This window comes from Lonchura striata, chromosome 2, assembly GCF_046129695.1.
Source record: "Lonchura striata isolate bLonStr1 chromosome 2, bLonStr1.mat, whole genome shotgun sequence".
NCBI lineage: Eukaryota > Metazoa > Chordata > Aves > Passeriformes > Estrildidae > Lonchura > Lonchura striata.
The window spans coordinates 14,575,318-14,598,913 of NC_134604.1; the positions used below are offsets into that span (position 1 = coordinate 14,575,318).

At 45.5% G+C, this 23,596-nt stretch overlaps 1 protein-coding gene across 2 annotated transcripts in view; it reads right to left on the reverse strand.

Annotated features, from left to right (window-relative positions):
• Positions 1 to 9,978: 9,978 nt before the first annotated feature.
• The window catches only part of PTGFRN (prostaglandin F2 receptor inhibitor), a 65,155-nt gene continuing 51,537 nt past the window's right edge, over positions 9,979 to 23,596 (reverse strand). For both annotated transcript variants that reach the window (XM_021547923.2, XM_021547924.2), the window contains exons 7-9: positions 21,887 to 21,994; positions 14,729 to 15,034; positions 9,979 to 13,495 (exon numbers count right to left, since the gene is read on the reverse strand). In XM_021547923.2, the coding sequence (XP_021403598.2) occupies positions 13,329 to 13,495; positions 14,729 to 15,034; positions 21,887 to 21,994 (581 nt within the window). In that variant the 3' untranslated portion in view covers positions 9,979 to 13,328. The remainder of the gene's footprint in view (positions 13,496 to 14,728; positions 15,035 to 21,886; positions 21,995 to 23,596) is intronic.

Genomic DNA, 23,596 nt, shown 5'->3' on the forward strand with positions numbered 1-23,596 from the left:
ACAAACATGAGGTCCCTCCTTTCCCCATTTATAAAACCAACATATGACAGCTGGGGGGTGGAGGCAGAGGCCTCTTGCTTAAAGGCTCGACCTTCCATCAGCCAGCTCCTCATCAACTCCTCAGCAAACCAAATCCAGACCAGGGGACAGGCTGTGGCAGCAGGCAGAGGTCCTGCAGGATCCCACGTGTACCCTGAGGAGGGTCTGTGCCCTGTGGCAGCAGGACACAGCCATGCGCAGAGCCACAACTGTGTGGTAGGCTTACATTCCGTGCTGCAGGATTAAACCTTCCCATTTCAGAAGGAAAGGGATGGAGAGGTTTGCTTTCCAAGAGCAACCCACTGCCAGCACTGCCCTGGGGGATCATCCTGTTGACAGTAAGCCAACCCACTTACCACTTTGGAGGAGGGAAAAGCATCAAAACATCTCTGCTACAGTGACAGAGTAAATGGAAAGGAAACTTGGAGTTCAACCTCAGTGAGCTTCCGACAGTCAGTGTGCAGATAAACACACACTCGGGGACAGTTTAACTCCAAGCTTGCAACTCTAATGATGCATGAGTCGCAGTTTACATTTGCAGTAGAGAAACTCGGGAGAATGGGATTGCCTGGCCAAACCCTTTCCCTGGCAATAATGATGCTCTGTGGACAAAACCAACAGCTCCCTCTTCCTGGGACTGCACAGGCTAAAACTCACTCTTCCTCCCTGGGAAATTAGTGCAACCAGACATACAGCAGGGCAGAGTGAAGGAAGGGGATCAGAGAATTCTTTACAGAGACAAAATTGCCATTAGAAGCCATATCAGAGTCCAAATCCATGGGGAGAAAGATTCCATTGCTCTATTTTCCCAGGCATGACACCAGACAGGAAGTGACAGGGAAATATGCTTCTTGGATAGCACAGAGGGTCTTTGCCTGTACCTACACAGAGCAGAGGACTTTCCTCCTCTGAGGCACGTGCATGTGCCCAGGAGCCCACCTGGTGAACTGAAGTGCTGCACAGGCCCACAGGGATTAAACACTCTTGGTCTCTAGCTCCTGGAACAGCCTGGCTACTGCCAGCACCACAGCAGGGCCACCTCTCAGTACACCTCAGCAGGGTACAACCATCTCCCCCCTCTAGAGCATAAAGCTGGAGATTAGGTTGCCCAGACCACTGTCATTGTCTTTTACACTGGTGATGACCATCTTTAATTGCATGCCTCCATACCTGTTCTCCTTCCTCCTGCCTCTCCCTGGATCCCTTTGAAGGTTCCCTTTTTGGAGGTTGTTCAGCCACTTTGGGTCAAAGCTTTCCATAAAAATGCCACCAAAAATGCAGCATGAAAATTTTTACCAAGCCCAGTGCAGTGAGGTGGAGGCTCTGCCTAAAAGAGCAGAGCAGCCATCAGCAACATCCACAGTGACTTGGAAACCTCTTAGCTAGACAAGTGCTGACACTCACACTGCAGTGAGCCTGGGGAGAGATGGAAATAAGGCAGGGTCAGCCCCACATCAGGGTAGAAAGGCTGTGGAGGAAGCTGTTGAGGATGAAGGAGGTGACCCAGTAATCAGTGTTTATTTTTAGGGGGAGGAGTCTGTTGAGACAAAAGCGATTAGGCAAGCGCAGGGGAAAGGCTGTAACCCAGATCTCAGTCAGGCTATATGGCTCCCATGAGTTCCCTCACCCCATTTGGGTGCCTGGGGTTAGGGAAGCTGTGGTTTCCTGTGCCTGCAGCCATCACATTCATTGCTGGCTTCCACTGAAAAGTCACAACAAACGTCACCATCCAAAGGTTGAGGCAAATCCAGCTTTGCACAGGAAGGGTTTTCAGCCTATGTGGCTGTAAACACCTCTGTGCCTTGCAAAGAGCAGCTGCAGAGAGCTCCCCACATTTCAGTTTGCTCTTGTGACCAAATGGGGAGGGGGAATACAGCCCAGGGGTGCAGGCTAGAGGCAAGCTCTCCAAAAATGCTGCCTCTGCCTCACAGGTCTCAGGAGCTCAGTCTCCCACCCAGAAATGCCATTGCCATATGCCCACAGTGATGTGGAGAGGCAGGAGGACAGGGAGGGATGGAAGCTGCAGCCTTGGAAGCAAGAGGCTGGCGCCAGGCAGGGTGGGGGGGGCACGGGGAAGAGCACAGCATCAGCCAGGATAATCTGGCAGTCTTGGGGGACGCGCCAGAAGCCGACAGATAATCAGAGGAGCTGGAGCAACAGACTTTGAAGTCTGCCATCAGGTTTTCTCAGCCCGGCTCAGACATCAAAGGCAGCTGGTTGCTGCCCCCAATTACAGAGCGAGCCGGCCTGCTGCCTGCCTTCCCCAAGGCCGGCGGCTCAGCCGCACTCCCCCGGGCACACTCTCATGGCCAGAAACCTCCTGACGAAGCATAAATGCCCAAATTCCCTCCAGCTCCTGCTGGAGCCAGGCTCACTTTGCTGGGAGCTCGCCTGGCTGCCACGTGGCTTTCACCTTGGGCTGTGGGAGCCAAGGGAGATCTTGGTGGATACAGATCTCCCCACTGATGTGCTGTGGGGCCTGTCAGTCCCAGGAAAACCAGACAGCCACCAAAAAAAGGGGAAGACTAACAAAAGAGAAGAAAATAACAACCTCTTGTCATGGTGGTGGGAAGATTTGCTTCCTTTAGTCAAATCTTGCATGGCCCTCAAGGGACATGGCTCCAACGCAGGGCAAGGTTAGGGTTTTCATGAGCAAAATCCCAAAGCAGCGCAGAAAGGTTGCTGGGGTCAGTTTGCACTGAAAAAACACAATACAGTACAGTAACTGAAAACAAATAATTAAAACCACAAACAAAACGAGAGAAATTGAAATCTAAGAGCAGAAGTGGCTGAGAAGCCAAGAAACACCTGTGTTGTACAGCTGCAGCTTCTAAGGACTCTGGCCACACTGAGTAGCAAACAGCCGAGAACACGCACAACTCTTTTTCAATGAACTGGTGTTATCTCTTATTTGCACCATCATTTCTACTGGGGGAAAAAAAAAAAAAAAATCAAAGAAGAGTACAGCCTGCCCTCCATAAATCGTGGTGATCCCCCTCTGCAGCACACACAGGGCCTGATCACGTCACAGTGAAGTCTCCAAGTGCAGCCCCCCTGCCCAGCCCGGCTTCTGCGCAGCACCGGGAGCTGCTCCGCGCCGCCCCCGGACCGCTCTGTGCTGCCATTTGAAGCAGCATCAGCATCTTTTACGCAAGCAGCATCATGAAAGGCTCTTTGAAGCAGAGCAGCAGAGGGATGAGCCTGGTACTTTGAGTTCCCAATGGACACAGCCCGGGCAGAGGCCGGGGAACAGAGGAGGGAGGTTAACAGAGGGATAGGAGAGCAGTCGCAGTGGGCTGTTGTTCAGGAGGAATTTCTGGGGGGAGTGCAGGATGGTGTTACGTGTTGGGAGAGAAACTAGGTTTTCATATTAAGCTGCTTATTTAGGTCTCTAAGTTATGGAGATTCTGCACTTCAAAACTAATTAGATTGACAGAGCTTGGATTCGATTACAGGATTTCCAGAAGCAAGAGGGTTTGAAAAAAAATAAAGTTAAATAGCTGGCCTGGAAATGCTAGCAAGATAATTAAACACCCATTGCTGCAACCAATTGTTAAATACATCTAGGCTGGGAAAATGACAACTCCAATTCCCAAAATCCACAGCACCAGTGGCTGCAGCAGGGACATGCTCTCCTAACAAACCCAGGTGGAATATGCACAAAATCATGCTTCCCAGTCCTAGAGGTAGGCAGAGGGTTCCAAGGCACTTCAGGAAGCACATGCCTCTCCAGTGTCAAGTGTCTGAACTGGGAAATGCATGGATTTTTCCCTGCCCTAAGGCTACTGCAGTGAGCAGAGATCCAGGAGTTGTAGGCAGGCAACTGCAGGGCTGGGGCTGAAGAGGGAGGAGCTGGAGGTCCCACGGAGTAGTAGTGGGGCTGACAGGGGAAACCTCACCACATAAAACCATACCACCTATGTAGACAGAAAGTCCCATCCTTAACAGCCAGGACACTGGAGTGTTTTCTGCACCAGAGGTGTGGAACCAGCCCAGCACTGCCAGCAACGTGGGACCATTTCACAGCTGAGCTCCTGAAATGACAAAGCGAGGGAGCAATGGCAGAACTACACTTAAACCTCACCTACCATCAAAGGCTTTGCTCATCTGCCTGAAAGAATTCCCTCTTTCCCAGTTGTCTGAGATCACAGGAATAGCAGTGGCTTTTCATGGCCCAACAGCAGAGCCAGAGTGGTCCTTTTTAATATCCCAGAACTGCCAGCTTCAGTTCATCTTGAAAACTCAAAAAGCATCTTTTCTCTCTTCTCTTCAAGCACCTACATGCAGGTGTCCAAAGAAAGTCTGCTTGGGGCCGGGGTTGCCAGGGGAACTTTGCCTCCCAAAGTAGGATTAACATGATGGGTATGTTTAGCTACCTGGCCATGCAGTAGGTGCTCTGGTTCCTATATGTCACCTTTTCATCCTCCTTAGGCTGGGGAAGAGCACTCTGGACAGCACCACCCCACATTGCCCTCACTGTCACATGGGCACCACAGGAGCAGAGCACACTGTGGGCAATACTGAGGCTGTGGTTGCTGCTATCCTCCATTTGCACTACAGAACAGTGTTTTGGCTATGGTCACAAAAAGGCTAAGTTATGCTTACTCTGAGACAAACAAATTCCCTTCAAACAAAAGGCAGGAGCTGCAGTGAACTCCAGGGAAACCCTGCAGGGTACACTGCTTTGATTAAACAGAGATGGCAGGAAGAGTTGCAAATGTACACAGTACATCTCACTTGTTTGTGCTCAGATTGTCAGTCTCAGTGGGCAAGCAACTCCCCCTTCAATGTTGCCACTGAAGGGCTTGACAAAGGATGTGCTCAGGACTTCAACACAGCAGCAGCTATCTTCCTTTTGCCTGACACCATTCACACAAGACAACCTCCAGTACTCCCCTGCTCCTTGCAGGGACTTGGAGAACACCTCTCACCACTGAAATGTATGTCTCAGTCGAGCTGGGAGAGGTGACACTCTGGCAACACGATGCTGCTACCACTGACATGAGGTAAGGAAAGGTTTAAAGACAGCAGTGCCATGCCCAAGGGTCCTGAGAGCTGTCTTGTTAACACTGTACATAGTCAGGTTGAGGAAAGGGAATTTAATGAATAGCAACTCACAAAAGACCTTTATAGACCTTTTCTGAAAAGACCTTTTCTGCATTCATCCATGCAGGGAACTGTAGGAGACAGAAAGAAGAGAGGAAAAAAAAAAAAAAAGATAATGGCACAAGGCAAAGACATCTCAGCACGGACCTGAAAGGCTACAGGAAAAGCCATCAACTTCAGAAGGCCCTTAACATCTTATTTCTAATGAAATGGATAATTCTACCAGTCTGAATGCTCTGAGCTGAAGGGGCTCTCCCTGAAAAACCAGATATGCACATTTCTGAGCTAGAGGAAGAGGCCATGCTTTTGTCAGCCTACAGTGATGGGGGCAGGGGAGAGAGTGGGCAGTGACAAAAAAACAGCTAGCAAGGTCTGTCCCTGCAGAAGAAGGCTAAAATCACAATTAAGTAGAAAGATACTTTTTTTTATTATTTTTTTAACTAGAAGACTCACCTTATGACAATGATTTTGCACTAAATACTCCAAGAAGCCTGGTCAGTCACTGGGCACCTGCAGAGGGACTGGACACTGTGGATAACACACCAGGGACCTCAGTACGAGGCACCGTTGACTCCAGTAGCCACACTGCAGAAAAGCTGCCTGGCTGAAGTCTAGGAGCCTGCAAAAGGATAGAAAACACAGAGTAGACTGGATTCATCCTGAGAACCATCATCCAAGGGCTCTTGCACAAAGGTAGAGGTGTTATACAAATAACAAAATGGAGACCAGAATCCATTCTGGAAGTATTTTCATGGATACATAAGCTATGTTTGGAGAGAACTTGAGGACCCAGCACCTGTCTGTGGGTTGAATAATGACCACTGCTCCCTGCTGGGACTTCTTCCCTCCTCCCCAGTCCATCACTAGATGGAGCTGCCATTACCTCATTTCTCTCAGCCTCTGCCTGTCTGCCCAATACTTTTATACAAGTGTTTTGCCTAATTCTCATGTCTTAGGTGAACTGTGCTTTCCTCTACAGCAATAGTGAAAAACAAGTGCCTTCAGTTCTTATTCTGAGATGCGTATCTCAACTAGCTCAGATAAATTACATTCTTTAATTACCTGTTTCTCATGTCCAGGGTAGCTATCCTGGGTGTCAACAATGAATCACATCATTGTAATCCTGAAAAATGAAAATGTTCAGCACAGTGGTTGCTTGTCTGGAGCTCCTAGACACTGAGCAGAATTTGTGTTATGATAGCAAGCAGATGGAGAAAAAAGGCTGAACCATCTTTCTTAGGAAAAAAAAAACCTGTCCCTTCTGCCTTGGCAAAAGGAATATAAATGTCTCTTTGGAGTCACTTCCCCATCAGAAATGCTTACTTTCCTTGCATATTGCTTGGAGTCCTCATAAGGAAAGCAGCTACAAAATATTTGTGTGTATGTGCACAGGGTGATTCTGCAGTGGGCACTGGGTGGGAGTTCTGCAGCCTGAGCTCTCAGCAGATGATTCAAGAACACACTATAACAATGTACCCCTGCTCTCCTCCAGACAGAGAAGCACAAAAGGCCATCCTCCTTTAGATGCAGAGAGAAAGAGGCAAGAAAAAGCTGCTGAAGGGAAGCATGAAAAACAGAAGAGAAGGCAGAGGGAAGGAAACACAGATTAAATCTGCAAACAAGTTTCAGGACAGCAAAAGGATGTACCTGAACACCAAAGGGGATGTTACAACTACTGCACTTGCATTCAGAACATGCATTTGGCTGCAACCACACACAGATTTCATACATCCAGGCAAGATGCTAAGCAGCATGGATATTTTCTCTGCTTACCACAGTCCTAGCATCCCAGCTAGGGCCTTTGTAGAGCTTAAGTCAGCATAGAGGCAACAAGAGCTACAAAGGCAACACCAGTCCTGTCCTCTCAGACATCTCTGAGCTCCCAAATGCCCAGTAACTGGTACGTTCATATTGCCAGCTCTGCTGCAGGAGCTCTGGAAGCTAATCCTCTCTTTTTTCCTAACTCCACCCTTTAGGAAACTTTTAGGAACTTAAGAGTCTTTGGCACGCCTTGCATCCATTAAATATGTCAAACTATTGCCAGGATCATAGAAGCCAGGAACTAGAGGGCATAACCTAGGGTAAGTTGCCAAGAAGAACCAGAACTTTTTGCCCATTTGTCTGCAGCTTCCTCACTCGCCTCTGATGACAACAGAGGTGTGCTCAGACTAAGTCTGTGGTCTGGTCTAAGGCCCAGCACACACTGGAGGTTATAAAATTCCAGATGAAAAAATATATACATATATTATATATATATATATATTTATACAAATATATATATATAATACATACATACATACATATATATACACAGACATATATATAAAATGATCACTTGCTTTCACAAAGCCTGTATTGCAAAGCCCTGCCTTTCTACCCCCTTGGCAGAGGTGGAAGCAGACATGCTCTTACACTTTTGGCACTTCATGGAATGCAGCTCTGCTGCCAAGGAGAAGAGAACAGTTTGTGTCTATGGCAGCTCTCCTGAGGGACCTGAAAATCCACAGGGCTTGGTTTCCTCCATAACCCAGGATCAGTCATCTGCTGGCTACAGCACAATGCCATTTCCCTCAGTAGCAAAAGGAGATCCCTGGCAAAAGGCTGTCTGACTAAAAGCTACACATGGCATTTAAGGTGTTATTTGGCACAAGAATGAGAACTGGCTTTTCCTTCAGTTAGCACATGCCACAGCTTCAATCAGTCACTAAAGACTCTCTTGAAACACCATTTGTCCTGATACCTGCTGTGCAGAGCTCAGCCCCCTGCAGTCACTGAAGTGTGGGAAGTCCCACAGGAAAGGCTAAAGTCACACATTTCCTTGGAAGATTTGCATGACAGGGCTTCAGCTTCACATGACAAAGAGACAGGTCTTCTCAAGCATCCTGCTGGACACCAGTCAACTCCAGCCCAGAGAGGGTTTTTGGACTGGCCCTGACCCAAGCAGGGCAGTCAGCCACAGCTATAGCAGCACCACTAGGGTCTGTCAGAGAAAAAGAACAGCCAAGGATGTTGCCTGAGCCTGGTGTTCTGAAAGCAACTAAACTCTCAGGCTCTGACACACAAGTGCTTTTCAGACTGCCCCTATGGCAGCAGGCCATACCTCTATCAGCAGCTGGCTGAGCTGTGCCCACAGCAGGTACAAGGCAGTGTTAGAGACGTGACACCTCCCATCATTCACCCAGGCACTTACCTGCCAGTACCCCTTGCATTTCCAGACTTATATTTTTCAGCTTTCTTTCTTAGGACAAAATACGAGCACGTTTACAAGAATGGTATTAAGGACCCAGGTCATCCCAGGGGATAGGGGAGGCAAGTGAAGCTCATAAAAGCTAATCCAGACTTACCTGTGAGCTGTAAGCTGCTCGAGGCCAAGGACTGCTGTCCCACAAGCACACAACTCCTTCCTGCTGTACCTGTGTGTGCTGGGCACCTTCAGCTGGCAGAGGTGCTGCTGAGGGACCATTTATGACATTCCTGGATCTCGGCTGATGGCTCCTGTTGCTCCTTAAGGATTTAGAGCTTGGTGCCACCTCCCAGATTCCTGCAAGCAGACTCTGCAGAGCACACCTTTCCATCTAGAAAGAAGCCAAAGGTAAACACTTTGATGTCACCTGGCCTGCACTACAGCCTGCTCAGACAAAGCATACACCACTCTAAACACAAACTCACCTTGCCAAAGCCTGCCTTGGTCTCTCAAAACCACTGCTGCCTCAAACAACTTCCTGCTGGAAAGCAAGCGTGCAGGTTTTTCGGCTGGAATAAGGTTCATTTTCTTCAGAGTAGCTAGCATGGGGCAGTGTTTTGGATCTGTCCTGGAAGCAGTGCTGATAATGCAGGGATGTTTTCCTTACTGCTGGGCAGAGCTTGCACAGAGCCTTTTCTGCCTCTCACCCAACCCCAGCAGTGAGTGGGCTGGGGGGGCACAAGGAGATGGGAGGGGACACAGCCACATCCATTGACCCCAGGGATACCCCAGAGTACACAGTGCCATGCTGGGCATATAAAACTGGTGGAGGAGGAGCAAGGGAGAACATTCAGAATGAAGTTGTTTGTCCTCCCGAGTCACTGCTATGCGTGACAGAGCCCTGCTCTCCTGGGGCTGGCTGAACACCTGCCTGCCCATGGGAAGCAGGGAATGAATTCCTTTCTTTCCATCTATGGCTTTTTCTTTCCCTATTAAGCTGTCTTTATCTCAACACATGTATTTTTCTCACTTTTACCCTTCCAATTCTCTCCTCCATCCCACTGGTAGGGGAGTGAGTGAGTGGCTGTGTGCGGCTTGGCTGCCAGTCTGGATTAAAGCATGACAGCAAGTCACCTCCTTGCTGTATGATTTCGGTGTCTTTGCATGGTTGCTGGGGGTAAAAAAACATCCTAAATTCAGCCATTGGCAAAGGAAGCAGGAAGTTTTCTTCCAACACTATTGATTTTCCTCCTGGTACCTTGGAAATGAGAAGCCTCATGAAGAGGTCAAGAAAGACTCAACATCTAACACCAGGTTTTACAGCAGATATTAAATATACACTCCCAACTGTGACTCCTGTCCTTAACTAATCAAAATAAAACTCTCCCAACAAAAAGGGTGACATACAGTGGGGTAGAAAACACAATAGACTCAGAAAATAACTATGCTTCCCAATTCATGCCAGAAACATAGGCAAATATTTAAAACTTCCTGTAAAAATAGGGTCCATGCTTATTTTACAGGGTAAACAGTGCTTGAAACAGGACTGTGAGGTTTACATTTTATACCTGCAACAATAGTGTCTGCATACATGCAGGGAACAAGGAGAGAACTGTCCATAGCTCAAACATCCAGACCCACAGCACAGACATAATCAAAAAGGCTCGCTCTTTATTTTAAACATAAAAAGAAACATTTGACACAGCACTGTTAGAACTATTCGGTACCTGCATTCCAGAATTGTGCCCAAAACTTTATTTTATAACTTTGAAATTAAAACAAAAGAAAAAAATACCTTGCCCTTCTGCTGTATGATGTTCAAGGTTGCCCTGGATCGAAATTCCAAGTGCCTGGAGGAATTTACCAGCTTAACCAGGAGACGTGGCAATGCAAACAGAGGAAGATCAATGTGAGCCCTTAGGATACTTTCACAATACCACAGGTTGCAGCAGGGAGGATATGGATGCTTGTACTGCACCACAGGCAGCTTACTCTTTTGATACTCTGCAGGTTTAATACACAACCAGATGCACACACACCTCCACTCACACAAACCCTGGTCACACACAGAATAATAATAATAATAAAAAACATGAAAAGTTACCTAGAATTTTTCTTCCCTTAGAGAGAAGATTCACACTATTTTTAAAAAAGGGGATAATACAAAATTGGCACAAGTAGAAGGAAACCTGGGGGCTAGGTCTAGCCCATCAGCTTCTAGCCTTCCAACTACAGCAAATACAGGGTGGGATGGGATGCAGCATTGCCTTCCAAGGGGCTGTCAGCAGTACAAGCTAGTGGCAAACTTCCTTCACTTGGAGTGACACAGATGGTTTGTTATGGGCCGTGGAGGAAGGTCAGCATTAGATAAGGACATGGGAACCTTTCACTAGAGAAGAAGGGAGCCCTGACCAAAATAACCCTGAGTTTTTTTCCAGCAGGGAGGAAGTGTGCTATACTGTGTGTTTGGGAAGAGCTGGCGGTTCCCTGCTCATCTATTCCCTAATTATTGCATTACAGTCATGATCCTCTCTCCCTAAAACTTAACCAAGGGCATAGATAAGCAAGGAGTCAGTCTGCCAGGACGAAAAGTGACTGTTGCTGTGCTTAGAACTTCACCACCACTTCCACCCCTCCCAAGATGCCCCAATGCCACAAGCCTTCTGAGAAGAAAGCAGATGTTAATGCAGGCAAGAAGGTGCTAGATCAGCCAGCATCCCAAACATCAGAATAGTGTTTCATAACATCCCAGGAAAAAGCAAGATTTCACTACAGTAGAGACAGGAGAGGAAGAAAACTTCTTGCTGTCAAAGTAATATCCGAGTGAATTCTTTCCTAAACTCCCTTCCCTTGCTACAGATTTCTGGGCTTTCACAGTGGAAGCTGGAGACTGTTTCTGCCATTTTCTTTAGGAAAGGCAGCTAAGTCTGCCTGCAACAGAGGCCTTTTCAGAGCTCCTCCAGAAAAAAAGAAACATCAGGCCAGAAAGAAAACTTGCTATGTACCTTCAGGCCAAAGTCTTTCAGAGGTTCATAGGTCTGGGGGTCCCAGTTCTGGAATACTACATGAAATGTCTTAAATAACAACTTGCAAGCCCCAACTCTGCAAATTAAGCCCATTTTGAAGATGTTTCATACTCATCTTTCAAAAATCTCTGGACACCTCTCTGCATACAGATGTGACTGCATGCATGTTCACATGCAGGACACAGAGCAGCCTTCTGGAAAACCCCTTCACATCAGCCTCAGAACAAAGGTCACAATGCAAGACAGAAAAAAATCAATCCACACTAAGAAAACTTACCACAAAAAACCTTCATAGGCCAGATACCAGACCTGCAGCTCCCCTGGAATATGCAGTGGGATGAGCTATTAGAGAAGTAGATTGTCTAGGATATAACGAATGTCTAATGAAGCAACAGCACACCACAGCCACTACCTTCCATGAATGCTCTTCTTTACCATCTTTTAAAAACATGGTAAGGATTGAGCCCTGGCCTCATCTCTGCATTTCTCATCCTTCTTGATGCAAGCCAAACCACAGCTGCAACATCAGACTGTGGTGAAGTCCTACTTCCTCGTTGGTTTGTACACAGTATCTTTATTCTGACCTTTATTGCTTAGAACACCAGCTGTGCTGGGAAGACAGAAGTGCCTGGCAAAGATGCTGCTCTCTCTCAGGAGCCAGGTCAGTGAATTTGGAAGACCAAAGCAGGAGTTCCACACTATAGCACCGAGGAATAGGTCTCAAGCCCATGGGGAAAGCCCCGCTGCAGCCCCATGCTCAAGACCAGGGCCCTTGGAACCTGAAGGATTCTTGCTGCCCTCTTGGGCTTGCTCTTATTCCTACCCTGAGCTGCACTGCAGCTACTGCAGATCTCAGATTCTGCTCACAGGTTCGAGGGTTACCAGTGAGAGACTGGCAGAAGCAGCACTGAAGTCTGGTCTGTGTATTTGGTAATGCATAATTTACAAGTCTCTAAACATGATCAGCTGGCCAACTGCAGATGAAGATCCATCTCTTACTATTTTCATAAATCACCCCATCATCCGGGGAGCAAGGTCTCCAACCTCCCTGCTGAGGCCAGCAGAAGGCTGAACCTTGTCCCTAGATACCAAGTGCCCCCCTGCCACAAGCAGAACAGGGTCTCAGGCACAATGTGAGCAGCTGTAGTGGGGAGAAGAGAAGGTGGAAGGGTGGGGGAGAAGGTGTCTATAGGCAGACATCCATTAAATACTTGTCTGAGGACTGACTCTTGGGGGTTGCCAAGTTAGTCCCTACTCACCACAGCTAAGAGATTTGAGCACTGAAAATAAAAGGTTTTTAAAAAGTGCTTCAAAGACCTCCACCAGGTAAGTTATGTGTCAGGATTAACTGCAATCTCTTGGAGAACCAGGGAAGAGAAGGCATGCTGACAACCATAAAACAATCCTTTGCTGGAACAGTCTCATGATGGCTCCAGCACAGGAACCTTCCCCAGCCTTCAACTCAACACAGAGAAGTTTCGGAGATACTAAAGTGGAAAGAGAAAGGGAACAGGATGGTGTGATGGGGATAGAGGGGAAAGGTAGATTGGTTAATACATTGAAAGTCTAACACTTTCTTTTTACCAGCCTCTTTCCCATTCATCATCCTGCCCACCCTTGCTTTCATCCAGGGACATCTTTCCAAAACCACAAGGGGGGGAGAAAAAAACAATGAACAAACAAAACATTAATGATTTTTGTCACAGGGCCCTGCTGAAAGAAGGCTCAACAGTTCGCACATTAGAAGGACATGATCCCTATGCAGAAAGTGCTGCTGGAAAAGGAGAACTCCCAAGTTGCTAAATATGGCCTGATTGTTCTCAGGACATGACGTGTAACAAGGAGAAGCTTGAGGTCCAGGCTGAAATCAGAGAGCAAACGCACTGTTTGTCTGGGCCTGTGAGCAAGTGTCTCAGCACAGTCCAAGAGCCCTGTGAGTCTCTCCCGAAATGCAAGTGTGTCCAGCTCCGCGCTCAGTCCATCTCCATCGACATTAGCCGGCGACGCTCTCGTCTCGTTTCCTGCACTTCCTTCTTGCAGCACCAACGGGAGCTACAGTAGCCAATAAGGCAGGATAGGAGTCCAATGGCAGTGGCCAGACCGATGCCAATCAACAAGGGGTACTTGAAAGCATTCAGAACTGAAAAAGGAAGGCAGAGTCATTAGATATCACTGAGAAATTCAGACATCTCCTTTATTTCTTCTTGCCTGAGAAAGGAGAAAAATCCACATTATTCAGTCAGGGCAGATTAATTATTTCAGAAAGAAATTACACTAATTTCCCTCCTTGATTTTCATCTTCCCATGTTTGAAAAATTGGTCTTTTAGTCTCTCCCTTTCCTCTTCACCCTAATTCTTCCTCTATAATTTCAAAGCCTTGCAGAGGCTGGAAGCACCAGAAGAGCTTTGAAGTGAGACAGCAAAGTGGAGTTTATTTCAAGAGTTATCCTCTCACACATTTCTCCAAATGAAATATTGGATTGTTTCCCTATCAGAGGGAGAGTGTGGCTGTATTCTTTGTAATACATTTCCAAAAAGAAAGGAGTGGACTCCTTTGTGCTTTGAATTATTAGAATTACTATATATTTACCCTATCTAATCAACCTTCAAAGCTGGTGCCTAAACAAAAAAATTGTTTCTGAAGTACCTACTGCTCAGTTAAAAGGCAGTAAGAACTGAAAAGGATTTGGAAAGTACAGTTTTAATAGTTATCAGCGCAGTGGGGAGAACAAAAACTTCTTGTTCATTTCAAGTTCATGGAACTTCCAAAAATGACCTCTCCTGGAACTGTCAAGAAAGCAACTAGCTCAAAACCTCTCCTGTTACTCCTTAGTTGAATTCTGATTGCGGTATCTAGCCTGCAACTTCCTGCTCATGAAGTCTAGCAACACTTGCAACTCTGGGTGGAAAGCTGACAAGGCATCAAGTGCAGAGGCAACATGTCTTGTCATTAGACAGGGAGGAAGTAGTCAGAGCTCTGATTTTTCTCAGCTTTGACACTAACCACAATGTGACTAATTCACACACCCCATCTACAAACCAAGGCTTCCTCCAGCAGGCAGCAGAAGTGTTAACACTTGGAGAGAATACTGTGCCCTTGACTGGAAGATGCCTCAGCTATGGAAAACATCACCAAGAGGAGATCAGGAAGGAAAATGCACCAATCTTATATCTAGTAATTGTTTAGGCAGAACAGATTCTTCTACTCTGAAGAATCTTGAATCAGAAATTGCTAACCATAAAAAAAAATATTACAAAATCTAATGAGATTACCAGAGGCACCTTTAAAAGTAGTTATGGGGAATGTTTGCCACAAAAGGGCATAATAAGGTGTTAAAACCTAAATTGAGTAACACATGTCTCAGTCTCTCACCATCCATTTTCACCGACAGAAAGATGGGTTTGGCTTTGATGTCAGGCTCCCGCTGCCACACGCCCGTGGCAGATCGCACCCACGGGGTCACTACGCAGTAGTGGTTCCCAAAGTCATGGTCCTCGCAGCCGTGCACGCGGAGCCGGAATTCCAGAGGGCTGATCCTCTCCAGGCTGAGATCACTGCTCCCATTCCTCCTGCTCTGTGTCACAATCCCCCTCCGGTCCAGCGAGGCCAGGAGGATGGGCTCTCTGTCCAGGGCAAAGGAGCGCACAGCAAACCAGGAGACATCAAAGGACATATCATCTGCGTTTGTGGACAAAGAAGAATTCAGATGTCTTGGTGAGTCCTGAAAAGCATTCATAGTGCAATTTCTCAGCAGAAAGGTTAAACTGTCAGCAGCACAGCCAGCACTGGTCTGGCAGCAGAGGAAAAAAAAAGAAAACAGAAAGAAAGAGTCCCCTGAACATGTCCTTTCTAGGAAGATTCAAGCAGTGAACTGCAATGAAATGCATTGACAGGAAGAATGGAGTTGTACAGAAAGGGTGACTTATCACAGGGATGACACAGAATTGATTTCTTGCCTTTCTGCCTGTGATTCTGAAATTTGTATTTAACTCTGATCTTAGTTTTTACCAAGCAAGCTTAGTATCATAAGAAGTTCTACAGTTATGCTGCACCTACAGTGAAAGGGAGTGGGAGTGCTAGATATTTGCTAGCAGAGAATGATTTGCAGTCACTGTCTTCATGAGGGCCTACACAACCACAAGATCAGAAGGCTCTATCCTGAAGGTCCCTTTCTTACATTTAGAGTTTGCCTAAATGAACACAGATTCTGCACAGTGCACAAAAAATTACCTGCAACAATACAAAACATTCAGGAGCAAAGCCTGACTGTGCTGTTTTTATACATTTTTCCCAGAGTTGTGGGTTACTGTGACATATCAGACATGATGCCTTGTACAAGGTTCACCACCCAAAGACACAATCTATAATATGGATTTATTTGCAAGAACTTACACTTTTAACACAGCTGACAGGTAGTCAGAGTCTGCCAGCACATCTAGCTCGCTGTGTGCTCATGCAAGGTCCTATTGATCTCATTAGCAGATCTCAGTCTTAAGCCTATTAGGCAGATGTAGCTGAGTATCTACTTTCAAAATCACCACTATTCTTTGCTATCAAGAGCCCAGCAACACCTGTCAGAGTCTGAAGCCTGGCATGACCCACAGCACAGACAGGGCAGCCTGCTCACCTGTTTCCTCACAGGTCTTACTTCCTGGAACATCAGCAAACAATGGGCCCAAGGTAGAAACAGAAGTTACTATTTCTGCCCTGAGTTTGGAGTACTGGTACAGTGTGTGCACACCTAACCAAGAACCCAGTGGTTCTTGGCAACGTATCAAACCTCCATTTTCTAGTATTGAGAGAATACTAGCAATCTGAAATTTGAAACTGCTCTTTTGGCTAACTGAGTTTGCTTTTCTCTTAAACTTTCACATTTGACCTCCAGGCTAATGGAATAACTCAAGTCCTAAGCCTGATGTCATACTGAAATTGTTTACAGATCTAAGTGAAGATGATTTTTAGGTCCATCAGGCAAGCTAGCACTTTGGAAAAGAAGGGAACCTCCATATCGTAAAGTAAAGGGAAGTAAAGGGACAGCCTCAGCTCTTTTACTTGAAGTATATTATCAGCTGGCCATGTGGGACATTCCTCCTTACTGCAGGAAAAAAAAAACCCAGACAAACCAGTATTTGGGGTATAATTAACTCCTTCCTATGGTGCACTGGTTTTACACACATCTACAGAAACAAAACAAAAATATGAGAAAGCACATGTTCCTACCAGAGACAGTGTCTGACCAAACCAGCCAGTTTCCTGCCCTGCCTGCCACAGCCTGGTGTTCTGGGCAATGCACAGAACCTCGGGACAGCACCTGGCCTGCTTTGCAGCCCTACAGGAGGAGCAAGTGTCCCAGCTCTACATGGGATTCAGCACAGGTCACATGGACCAGCAGCCCTCAGACAAATCCCTCTTGCCTCTCATCCTGCAAATGCTACTCTGAGTTACTTGGCAAAGCACTCGGACCACTTCCCTTGAAAGCTAATAAAAATTACCATAAACACATGTTCAGTCAAAGAGACCAAACTTTGACCTCTGCTTTGTGCACTCATCCAAGTGTCTATGGGAAACAGGGCCTCTGCTGGAGAGAGCTCTGTTTACAGAACCACTCTTCATCCCTGCTGTCTGTTTATGCCAAATACGGTAATAGCACTGGTCCACAGGCAGTCACATTGGGAATGACCAATTCCTTCCAAAGATCCAAGGCTGACATTTGCTCTTGTGTTTCTAGGTGATGTAGGAGCATGTGGACACCTTTCAGGCTAAGTCAAATTATACTTAACACACCACTGACCTTGCTGGAAAGGGATTAAGCAATAAATTTAGATATTTAATAATAATAATCATCATCATCATCATCTAGTCTTCAGATCTTCACACAGCTTTGAAGAACTTCTTTTACATCTCAGATAATTTGAGGTTCCCTTCCTTCACATGAGTACAGGCACTTGCTGTCATTTTGAAATATTTGAATCTATCTTCTGTAATTACAACATGGGAAAACATTATTATGCCAACATATTTTATTAGCCAGTATACAGTTTGCAATTAGTGACTCACTACAGACAGTCAGAGGGAGGATTTGGCTCCAAGCACTCTGTCACTATCCTCCTTGAAATAGCTTAATACAGCAAAGTCATCTGATTCATTTCTATATATCTCTGGGTTTCATGCAATAAAAACACAGGCAAATTTAGCAAAGCCAGGACATAAATCAGAGGCTCTCTAAATATCAGAGATGAACATGCCTAGCAGCTCCCAAGTGCTAATAAATATGTAGATTCACTGACATAAAACAGGTCACACACTAGGCATCTGCCCCATTCCACATACCTTGCACTGATGTTGATAAGTCACTCTCAATTTTTGACCCAAATCTACAAAAATTCCACTTCAAGAACCACACTCACACTCAAACAAAGGTTTCTTTCTCTGGTTCTTCCTGTGCCACAGTCAGTAGTGTGGGACACCTGGCCAAGGTGCCCCACCTTGAAGCGTAACATCCCAGTGCCCACAAGGGCATCAAGGATCTCAGTGCCACCAGGACATGCAACCCTAAAGGAACAGAGGGCACTGGGAGCTGGCCACTTCAGAGCCCTGTGAGCAGACTTAACAGTGGTGCTGTGCTTCCTCCCCTCCTCAGCCAGTGAGGATCATCAACATGTAAAGCACATCTTTATGCACATTTCGATTTGACACACAGGGCTAAGCTGTCTGGGTCTTAGCTACTTCCCTGACCAATCACTCCTCAAAAGAGGGAATCCTATTTCTAGACCAGCTTCTTAGGAACCATACACTTCCACTGCTTAGAATGGAGCTCTCTCAGCATCCTGTTACAGTGTTGAATCACAATTTTGAGACCCTTTTTGTTTACTACATTTAAATGAGGTTGAATAGGGCTTCCTAGAGAGCTGAGCAAACCACTTCAAGCCATATAAGGGGTAAACAAGCTGGTTTTGTTAAATTCTCCAGAGTGCCCATTGGGTCTGGCTGGAGCAGATAAAAAAACCCCACATCTCCTTTCAGACACAGTAGTAATACTTTTAAATCCCTAAGCACACAGCCCAAGAATGGGTGATCTGGGAAGTCTAGAGAGATCATTTGTGAAAATGTGTATTCAACAGAAGTATCAGAAGCAGCTTTTATATCTTCAGGACACAGAAGAACTACTATTCCCCACTGACACACACACATATTCCCCTCGTATCAATTCAAAACACCAACCACAGCTGCCAAACCAAAGGAGCACTTCTTTAGATGGAGCAGTTGCTGCCATGTACTGGGCTTAGTAACACACACTCGATTTCAGCAGGGTCTCAAAGAAGCAGAGGAAATTAAAGCATGTAGCAGTCATGCCAAAATCTTTTCTACCCTTTTGAAAATTTCCCACAGGGTGGATACACACAAACACACACTGAAAGCATTGTGTGCTGCCTCTACCAGAAAAAGGTTCAAACCATAAGTGATGCCTCTAGAATAAAAAAAAAAAAAAAAAAAGGATCAACCTAACTAGCAAATGGCACTGACAAAGATAACTGGTAATTTAGCTTTTCTTCATCTCCTTGGAAGCACTTTATTTTTCTAATTGTGCATATAAAGAGGGAGAAGAGGTGGCACCTGACACCAGTGTACTACAGGAGGCATACATACTAATCCACATGCATGCCTGCAAAGTTGAGTGTCTATGTGCACAAGAGCAGAGCTGGCTGGCATACCAAATATATGCATCTAACAGGACATCTTAGGAAACATCCTGCTCCTCCTCTGCTCACAGGGGATCCCATACTACAGCCCTGCAGCAGGTTTGACACAAGAAGTACAGATGGCCTTGAAAGCCACCAAGCCCCTCAGAAGGGAGTCAAGTGCATTTGCTCTTTTCTCCTTTCTCATTCACATTCCCAAATGGAATAACCATGTCTGTACTGCAGCCATCTCTTTTCTTCCAGAAGATGCTGATAACTCTTGCCTCGTTTCTTAAATATCAGGTGTAGGCTTTCCCTAACAGCGTGCCTCATGTCCACAAGGGGATGAGACAGCCCCCGTTATTTTCACAGTCTGTCTAACATTTGGCACTAATTTAAAAAGCAAGTCCTCCATTCTGGTTGTGAATTAAACTGTGATATTGACACAGCATAAAGACAGATCAGAGATGGGACACAGAGGAATAAGGTTACCAGTGAGGAACTACATGTTTGCTACCATACAAGCCCTTAAGCCCTTCCTCTAGCCTGCTCCATTAGCCCCCTCCAGCTCCCAAGGCCAAGAAGGCAGATGGATGAGGGAAGTCTGCACACCCTGCGTTAATTCCAGCTGTTCCCTGCAGTTCTTCTGCCAGTCTCATCCAGAGGACCAACAAGGACTATGTTTCATCACACAGCATGACTTTGTTAGGCCCCAAATCCTGCTCATCTTGCAACTGGAGGCTCAGAGCATGGATTGAAAAGCCCTCTCAAAGCCTGCCACAACGTCACATTTTATTCCACTTTAGGTTTACTTGTCTGTGTCTCATCTGCCCCATTACAGACTGAAAAAGAAAAACCAAACTAACTACCAGCATGAAAGAAACAAGATAAAAAACCACCACAGAGGTCTGCCATGTCCAAGATGACATTACCCAGTTACGGAACAGATTACAGTGCTGACATTTAAGACTCTGCTCTGATTGCCCATGACTGCTGGAAACAGCATCATCTCCAGCTCCAGGGATAATCTATCAATTCAACAGACACCCACAAACCCTTGTGAAGTTGCCAAGTTAAAACTTAACTGTGCTGTGAAGAGCAGCTCCTCCAAAGGCAACACTTTTTACTTCAACCTTTTTGATTATCCTTATACTGTCCATGTTCCTCCCAGTCTCAAGGTACCAAATACAAACAAACCCATCCCAAACCCAGCTGCAGCGAAGCACTGACAGGAGAGCCCCACTGCTACTAAGTGGCCTCTTTCCACAGCTGGAAGGGACCACTGGAGGTCCAACCTCCCTGCTCAAGGGTTATCCTCGAGCACATGACACAGGATTCTGTCCAGAGGGCTTTCAAATCTCTTCAGAGAAGGAGCCTCCACAACATCTCTGGGTAACGTGGTCCAGTGTGTAGTAGCCCTCACAGTAAAGAAGTTCCTCCTCATATTCAGGTGGAACCTGTGTTCCAATTTTCAAGTTTTAAGTGAGACAGGGATGCTGAAGCCTCTTTCACAAGGCAACACCAAGCTTATTTAGGCTGTCGAGCACCAGCAGAAGCAGCAGCTGCTCTCTGTCAGTAATTATTGCTTCGGAAAGGAAGGCAGATGCTCTGGGTACTGCCTCACAACAATACCTGTAAGAGTTTGAGCACACCTCAATGTGGAAGAGGTTTCCTGCTGAGGAGAAGCCACAGGACAGGCTGAGGTGGATGCACAGGCACACGTTGCTGCTTGCTGTGCCCAATATCCCAGGCTATGAGTCTTTTGACAGCAATAAAGTTTACTCAAGCATTTCCTCCCTACCAAGCATTTCAATAATACAATCTACAGACTTCTATCATTTTTTCACAGGCAGCACACGACTGTAATCTAGCAAATTGCTTCCCTGCCACGCTCAGATGTAATGTAAAACTGACATCTTGTAATTTCAAAGTGATGGGCCTTTACTAAGCCTGGTACCTCATCTCATCAGCCACTACATCATAAGTAATATTTTCTGCACAGCACCTCTTTTGTAGTGGTTTATGTGTAGGCTTTTAAGTTTGGCATAAATCATGATAACTTTATATTTAGATATATTCACATGTATTTATATTTACATATATATTAGTAGATTTATTTTAAAGAGATGCTTATATCCATAATGATTCAACTCACTCCAAAGCCAAATTTTGGGTATAAGAAAGAGAGTTACTCTCACAGCATTTTGATGAAAAGCAGCTCAGACAATGCTTGGCAAGCAGCTAGATTTTGGGCAATTCTCTGAACTTTTTAGCTCACCATAATAATTTGCTTTTGTGTCTGCTACCCTTCTCACAGGAACTAGGTACTGTATTTCTTTCTTCCACATAAAAAAGGATGCTCAACTCTGAAGGCAGTGAACATTCATTTTGGCATTTAGGCTGCAGCAGTCAATTATTATGATTTTTAGATTTATCTTAAGCCTTAAATTCACTCTGAAGTGAGAAGCTGACTGGCCAGGTGTCTAAGATTTCTTTACAGATGACCATTTTCTTCTAAATGGTTTAGCCTTTCCATTTAAAGGGAGTAGGAATGGTTTTCATGGCCCATCTGATGTTTGTAGGTTGAGATTACCTGCAGTGGGGTCAGTTGATGAGGACAGCAGAGGGGGGATTTGATGGTAAGAACATTTTCCCTCTCTCTCCTCAGGAGGTAAAATGAAAAAAAAAAAAACTTGCTTTAAATTGAGGTGTGTAAAAGCAAGCACACTGTCCTGTTTTCATCTAGTTCTACAGAATTGTTGGTTCTCAACTCTCCAGCTCACTCAAAGGACATAGGGTTTTAACTTCTGAAGGCAAATGAGTTACAGGTGAAATAACTTTGCTGAAATACCTGGCTCAAGTGGCATTCCTTCCATTGTGACGATACACAGCAAATCTGCCACCTCACCCTGGTAAATCGTTGGGCTGTCAGAATGCACCGAGACATTGAACACAGGACCTAGAAAAGAGTAACCACAATTATTCATGATGGGCTTTACTTCACCGTCCAACACCTATCTTGCACATTTTTGAAGTATTCTCTCCTAGTTTGTGAAGACAGATCTCTGAAGTAGGGATAAGCAGCCATTTAAGTTTGTTGTAAAATTGTTTTTAATTTTTAGCCATTTAATCCTGTACTAAGACAAAGTACCCAAACCATCAGAGCTTTCACCCAACACAGAAGCTGCTGCCCAAATCTGCCTTCTTGCCTTCTACTCTCCAGTACAAAAGGAGCTGGTCTTCCACTGGTGACTGCTTTAAGAGCATGGGAGTTCAGATCTTCAGACTAAGCCAGAATGGATCTTTTTGTTGAGGCTGTCAACAGGAATTCAAGTTAAAGCAAAACAGTATCCCAACAATACCAATGGTTCTACACTGGGACAGACAATACAAGTAGTGCATCTGATAATACTTTTCTGAGGGTTTTCCTTCAGGCTCTGCCACAGATAGCTTTTTCTGCAGATGTCTCAAAGCCCAAGGGTACAGTAACTCCTTCAGCTGCAAAGTGGTGACGATATCAATGAAAACCATTAGGCTGTTTTGAAATACTCAGATACCATGACAACAGTGTGATGTTTTAAAACACTTTTGACATACATAGGTTTAAAAAATGAAACTGAATTTTGACAACAGCTGCATCTCTAGCACAAAGTAACAAAATCACAACTCCTCAGATATGCCAGCATTGTTAATGCTCTCTATTTCACAGGGCAGAAACTGAAGAATGTACCAAAATACCCCTGTGATTTCTCTTACTAATCAAGGTGAAGGAGATGAGTAGAAAGAAAGCTGATCCCAACAGTGACCTCCAGGATGACTTTGGGGGAAAGAGACAAGGAATCCAAGAAAAAACTTGGGACTCAGATTAAGAACTAACCCTTTTTTACACTCCTTAGATTCCCATTATTACCTGGCTCACCTACTTCTGGCACAGTAGCAGCAACAACAAGCAGAGAAAGTGGCTTGGGAGGAAAGAAAAAGCTGTTTATTTGCTCTCCTCCACTCTCGTTTAGTACAAGAACTGAAGACCAGTGGCAAACAATGCTTTTAATGAAGAACACATGAGGAATTAATCTAAAACAACCCACTTGTGTCTTGCCCTCTCAACAGGTTTCTACACTGATAGCTCACCACATGGCACACACTTACCACATCATTCCCAAACTGAGGTTCTGGAAAGCAACTTGGATGTATCATGAAGCTAGAGCTATAACTTTTGGTGAAACTTTTCTAGACTATAAGGGCCTGACTTGTTTTGGTCCACAGAAAACACACACCATGCTAAGAAATTAATTCCAATTACAACACAATAATTACTTCTGTTTTCCAAAATCCCCACTCCCCCAGTTTCCACCAGCCCTCTCCTCTGTCCCAGAAGCAGTTGTACTTTTGTACACAAGGGCAGTATGCAGACATAAAATCTGAGAGTTTGACACCCATTTTGACACTAGAAGATTTTTCTTAAAATTAACACTGCAAATTACCCCCCACCACCCAAACAAGGACAAAAGGGTAGTAGAGATGCAGTAGAGGTTATACATAGATTACCAACCAAGACTCC